The sequence below is a fragment of the Humulus lupulus genome, chromosome X (genome assembly GCF_963169125.1).
Source record: "Humulus lupulus chromosome X, drHumLupu1.1, whole genome shotgun sequence".
Lineage (NCBI taxonomy): Eukaryota > Viridiplantae > Streptophyta > Magnoliopsida > Rosales > Cannabaceae > Humulus > Humulus lupulus.
Window position 1 is genome coordinate 68,610,701 of NC_084802.1, and position 6,717 is coordinate 68,617,417.

A 6,717-nucleotide genomic window follows, 5' to 3' on the forward strand; every position below is an offset into this window, starting at 1 on the left:
TATCAATGTTTTGGAAAGTTAACATGATGCATGAATGCAACAATTAAAACACATAAATTAACATTTACTTCTCCACGATAAAACTACCCAATAAATAAAGTGTCGCCTTATGGTCGGTCAAGTTAAATTCAGATAGTTTATAAGAGAATCTTATCTTTATAATTTAAAACTAAAAATAACTTTTTATTTTCTCTTTTAAATATAAAGCACCGCTGGTTTGGTCAAGATGTAATTATCCGCTGCAAAAGATTAATTACATCTTGTAAGTGTAACTCATTATTTCAGATTTCATGACTTAACTTAGAGAGTGCCGCCTTAGGGTCGGTCAAGCCAAAAATACATCACTTCCTCCTATCTTCGTAAGAAGCCAACCTCGGTATTGATATGTCTAGAAACCTTCCTTAGGGGGACGGAAACAAAGCAACCTCGAGGCCCTATCCATATCTCACGATGTTGTACTAATAATGGAGACCACAGGTCATATTGAGATGTTCACCTTCTCCCACTTACTATTTTAGATTAAATGTGTTTTATAAAACTAATCAATTAATTCCAAATTAATTACTAGTTTATTAATAACCCTATGAATGTAATTAATTACAAAAATTATAATTATAAAATAGCTGGTTTCTATAATTAATGTGATCTAAATATTTACCCATTACATTCATCTAACTTTACTAAAACGCGTTTTTACATAAAGTTGGTTATCTTAAAGGCCTATAAAAAACTATTGCCTTTATTATGGTGTGATTTACCAAGTCTTAACTAATTTAATACTTAGTAGTTTACATGCAATTGATTTCACCAAAAACAATTCATATAAACAAATAAGACAATCCTAGATAATCATGTTTCTAAAAGATACATGATTAATGAGAAACTGTGTGGGGTTTCATGAATGACATGTAATTGACTAATGCATGACCATGTTATCAATCAAACATCAATGAACATTTATTTAAATATAATAAATAATTAATTAATAAATGATGAACCGAGTACTAATGTGTATTTCTAAGATTTAGAACCCTTTGGAAAAATTAGAAATAAAATTGCAATCTAAGCCTATGTAGCTTTCAAGACTCTCCAAGGATGCTCCTCCTCTCCTTTAGGCTTTCTTGCTAATCTTTAGGAACTTTGTTTTGCCCAACTTATTAATTAGAAATAAATTTTCTAATTAATTTATTTAATTAAAAATAAATTTTAATTAAATAACCATTTTTGTCATCTTTTTAATTTAGTTGAATTTAAATAATTAAAGAATCAAATTCAAATAATTATTTAAACTTAAGACATTAAAATATCTTAACTAACTAAAAGATATTTTATTTTCTAATAAAATAAAATAAGATAATTAAAATTTTAAATTCAAATAATTTAAAAATTAATTAAATAAAAGATATTTTATAACAACTTAGGAATTAGGGTTTTGGGCACCAAAATGGTGCCCTAGGGCCAGCGGCACAAGGAGCAACGGGCTCGGGATGGGCGGCTGGGTGTGCAATGGCTCGGCCAGAGGCCTAGCACATGCGTGCGCACATGGGTGATGGGTGCATGATGGGAGTCGTGGGGGTTGGGGTGCGTCTGGTGTGTGCGGCAGCAGGTGGAGGCTCGGGCCTAGCCGTGCGCGAGGGTGAGCAGGGACTTGGGTCGTGTGCCTCTTAGGTGCATGGCTCGGGTTCCTCTTGTTTTTCTTTGTGTACAGATTTTTCAATTTAAAATTCAAGAGATAAAATTACAAAAACTCCTATGCCCTTTATGGCTTACATAAGATCTAGAAAAACAATAAAATTCCTAACCCAATAACACCATATAATTAATGATCCATCATCCAACCATACATTCAAAAAACGTATCCATCCATTCAATATACATATCAACATACATATAACAAATGCAAGAAACCCACACAATATTTAATATATATATATGTATAAACTGCTCTGGTACCACTTGTTGGTATTAAATGATCAAATCAAATGTACGTAGTGGAATATATGGACCCATTTTAATAAATATTAATACCAGTCAGGATCATATACATATATAAATATTAAATCACATACAAATAGATCAGAGATTACCTCTTGTAGCCTATAAAGTGTCCTCGAGTCTTTTTGTATATATCAATGATCTTCTTATCCAGTGTTCTGAGATCTCACACCCTGATCTTCCAGACCAATTCTCAAACACACAAGGACGTGTGTGGGCACGTAGGATTCAAAATGTTGATTTATGTGACTCCCTAGATGTACTCAATAAATGAGATCTAGAGATTTTTGACAGAGAGAAGGTTTAGAATAGTTTTCAAATTTAGAGAAAACTATCACTTTTTAGAGAGAGAGTCTGATTAACCATTATTATCTTAATATCACGTATGTCAAATTTATAAAGAAATTTCATATAATTAAATAATCTTTATTTAATTGAAATATAATTCAAATTAAAACTTATAAGATATTTTCATTTAATTATATTTTTAAATCATATTTAAAAAAGAATAATCAAATAATTGATTAAACAAATTTATTTGAAATTCAAATCACAAGAATAAAAACCCTGATGCTAGGCGCCACACATTGTACCACACATTGTATTGTACAATGTGTGTCGCCTAGCCCTATTAGGGTTGCCCTAATTTTCTCATTTGTTTATTTAATCAACTTTTAAGACAAGATATGTATTCCAACATAAATATCAGTTAATTCAAAATTAACTTTATCTTAAAATATTAGTTTTAAAATAAATAAATAAATAAATATCATATTATAAATAAGATATTCATTATTTTCTCTCTTTATATTAATCCAAACAAGGTTAATATTAATTTTAACTTATAGTTTTTCAAAATAAATTCTATATAGTTAAATAATTAATTAATTCATAATTAATAAATTAATCATAATTATCAAATAATTATTTCCTTACCCTGGAAAATAATTCCTTTGCAATTTAGTCATTTCTCTGAACAAATTTTTCTTTTGACATCCTTACCCTTGACAGTGTAGGACAGAGGTGATATGGGGACCATGGACCTATATTACGAAGCTCCAATAAACCAGATTATTAATTAAACTCTTTATTCTAATAATCTTATTTATTAATTCCATGATTACTCCACTATAAATATGAAATTGCATTATAAGTATTTATAGAATTATATTTATAGAGTTTTCTCTATTAGTCAATTGATATAATCAATATATGTAGTTCTGTCCTCCATTATTGGTTCGTTAATTAGAGTTGGTCAAAATTACGGTTTTACCCTTCTAATTACCTCTTGATCCTTAAGTACCATGAATTCACTAGCAAATATTTAATCTATAATCTAATTATAGATTTGAGCTTAATAACTATTCAGTTCCAGAATCAACCCTTAAGGGAACCAATATTCGATCCGTTAGGAAAGCATGGATTCCAATATTGTAATTCATGTTCCCAGCAATCCATGATATTGAATCTCCAAAACAAAAGTCATTAGCCTCATTATTCTAAGAGACCTTAACGAGTGAATCAAAAGATCCAATAATACTCGGAATTTAGACTAATCTACAAATGATCATCTATTATGACAATAATTAAATCTTTACTTCAAACTGCAAGTTTATAAAGATAATTAATTCTCATCGGTCCTATCATATATAATCTCTATTATGTACAACACCTTTACTAAGATGTCTATCCACATCATTAATCTGAATCTAGATTACTTGCATCTCATATGCTTAGCAAACCGTACTAGTAACCATTCATTAAAGATTCCTTACTTTAATATGTTACTCACTATATATGATCTTAATTCTCTCGTACTAATACAAGATCATATTCTCAAGAATGAATAGGGAATTTTCTTGATATTATTATATAATTAATTCAAACAATAATTATAACATTGAAATATAATAAAATTGTACTTTATTTAAAACTAATAAAATTTCTTTACATGCTTTTAGGGCATTAATCCTACCAGGTGGACCATTGCAGACATTAAGAGTATTAATACTTCTTTATGCATGAACAAGATTTTTTTGGAAGGTAGTGAGAAAAGATCCATTGAAGGTCAGAGAAGGCTCAATTCTATTATGAAGGAGGTGGTGAAAAAGGAAATCATTAAGTGGCTTGATGCTGGTATTATCTATCCAATTTCTAATCGCTCACCAGTTAGTCCTGTTCAGTGTGCACCAAAGAAATGTGGAATCACGGTGTTGAAGAATGAAGACAATGAATTGATTCCTACTAGAACTGTGACAGGGTGGAGAATATGCATGGATTACAGGAAATTGAACAAGGCCGCTAGGAAGAATCATTTTCCTCTTCCTTTCATTGATCAAATGTTGGATAGACTTGTAGGGAGAGATTACTATTGCTTTCTAGATGGGTATTCTGGTTATAATTAGATTGCAGTGGCTCCAGAAGATCAACACAAGACCACTTTCACTTGCCCCTATGGTACTTTTGCATTTTGGAGGATGCTTTTTGGTTTATGCAACGCTCTCGCCACATTTCAAAGGTGTATGATGGATATTTTCACTGATATGGTTGAGCAATTCTTATAGGTATTCATGGATGATTTCTCTGTTTTTGGGGATTCTTATGATGATTGCTTGAGTAATTTGGCTAAGGTTTTGCAAAGATGTGAAGAAACAAACCTTGTCCTTAACTGGGAAAAATGCCACTTTATGGTTAAGGAATGTGACACAAAGTATCAAGGCATGGTATTGAAGTCGATAGAGCCAAGATTGAGGTTATTGAAAATCTCCCACCTCCTACCTCAGTGACGAATATTAGAAGCTTTCTTGGCTATGCAGGGTTCTATAAGCAGTTCATAAAGGATTTCTCCAAGATCTCTAAGCCTCTTTGCAACTTATTGGAGAAGGATACCCCTTTCCACTTTGATGAAGCATGTTTGAAAGCCTTTGAAGATTCGAAAAGTAGATTGGTTTCAGCACCAATTATTATGGCTCCAGATTAGGACTTACCTTTTGAATTGATGCGTGATGCAAGTGATTTTGTTGTGGGAACGGTGATGGGGCAGTGAAGAAACAAGATTTTTCACTCCATTTACTATGCTAGTCGTACTTTGACAGGTGCTCAACTCAACTATACAGTGACAGAAAAATAACTCTTGGCTATTGTCTTTGCTTTTGACAAGTTTCGATCTTATTTGGTGGGCACAAATGTAATAGTCTATACAGATCATTCCACCATCAAGTACTTGATTGAAAAGAAGGATGCTAATCCTCGATTGATTAGATGGGTGCTTTTGCTCCAAGAGTTTGATGTGGAAATTCAAGAAAGAAAAGGAGTGGAGAACCAAGTGGAGAATCATTTGTCAAGAATGGAAGGTGATAAAGTATCAAGTTCTTTAGTTCCCATCAAGGAGGCATTTCCAGATAAGCAATTATTTGAGGTAAACCACTCTCAAGTTGTTCCTTGGTTTGTAGATTTTGTTAACTACTTAGTGGATTGTTGCCTCCAGTTTTGACAAGACAACAAAGGAAGAAGTTTTTGCATGATGTGAGGCACTATTTTAGGGAGGGGCCATACTTTTTCAAACAATGTGTCGACCAAATGGATAGGATATGTGTCCCCGAGCAAAAGATGGAGGATATCCTGCACCATTGCCACTCTTCACCTTGAGGAGGGCATTTTGGTGGAACTAGCACCACATCTAAGATGCTTCAATGTGGTTTCTTTTGACCTTCCTTATTTAAAGATGCTCATGCTTTTATGTTGAGACGTGATTGATTCCAAAGGGTTGGTTTTATTTCCAAAAGGAATGAGATGCCATTCACTAATATTCTTGAAGTTGAACTGTTTGATGTGTGGGGTATAGATTTCGTGGGCCCATTTCCTCCATCTTATGGAAATTTGTACATCCTGGTAGTTGTGGATTATGTCTCAAAATGGGTGGAATCAATTGCCTCTCCTACTAATGATTCTAAAGTTATCTTGAAGTTCTTACAAAAGAATGTTTTTACTCGTTTTGGCACCCCAAGGGCAATCATTAGCGATGAAGGCACCCATTTTGTGAATAAGCTACTAGCAAGTTTGTTGGCTAAATATGATGTGAGGCATAAAGTAGCTACTGCATACCATCCCCAAACTAATGGGCAAGTTGTTTTTTCCAATAAAGAGATAAAATGTGTTCTTGAGAAAGTGGTGAACCCCAACCGTAAGGATTGGCCCAAGAGATTAGATGATGCATTGTGGGTATATAGAATAACTTTCAAGACACCATTAGGGATGTCACCATATCGTTTGGTGTTTGGCAAAGCTTTCCATTTACCAGTGGACCTTGAGCACCGTGCTTATTGGGCTATTCAAACACTCAATATAAATTTTCAACTTGCATGAGAAAATGGAATATTGCAGTTGAATGAATGAGAAGAGATGCACTTATTCTCTTATGAAAATGCCAAACTTTACAAGGAGAAAACAAAAATATGGCATGACAAGGACAATCAACCAAAAGTGTTTGAAGAGGGCCAGCGAGTCTTGCTTTTTAACTTGCGCTTGAAGCTATTTCTAGGAAAGCTCAAGTCAAGGTGGTCAGGCCCATTCTTGGTGGTTAACGTGTATCCCTATGGAGCGGTGGAGTTGCATGAAAAAGGATCTGAAAGAGAATTCAAGGTTAATGGCCAAAGACTCAAGCACTATTGGGGAGGTGAGGTAGAGCGAAACAAGAGCTCATTCTCTTTGAAGGATCCTTGA

General features: G+C 33.2%; 1 protein-coding gene across 1 annotated transcript; it reads left to right on the top strand.

Annotated features, from left to right (window-relative positions):
- The first annotated feature begins 6,396 nt into the window (after positions 1 to 6,396).
- Positions 6,397 to 6,717, top strand: LOC133805926 (uncharacterized). Its single transcript, XM_062244073.1, has one exon. It carries the CDS (start codon positions 6,397 to 6,399, stop codon positions 6,715 to 6,717), a length of 321 nt encoding a protein of 106 aa, XP_062100057.1.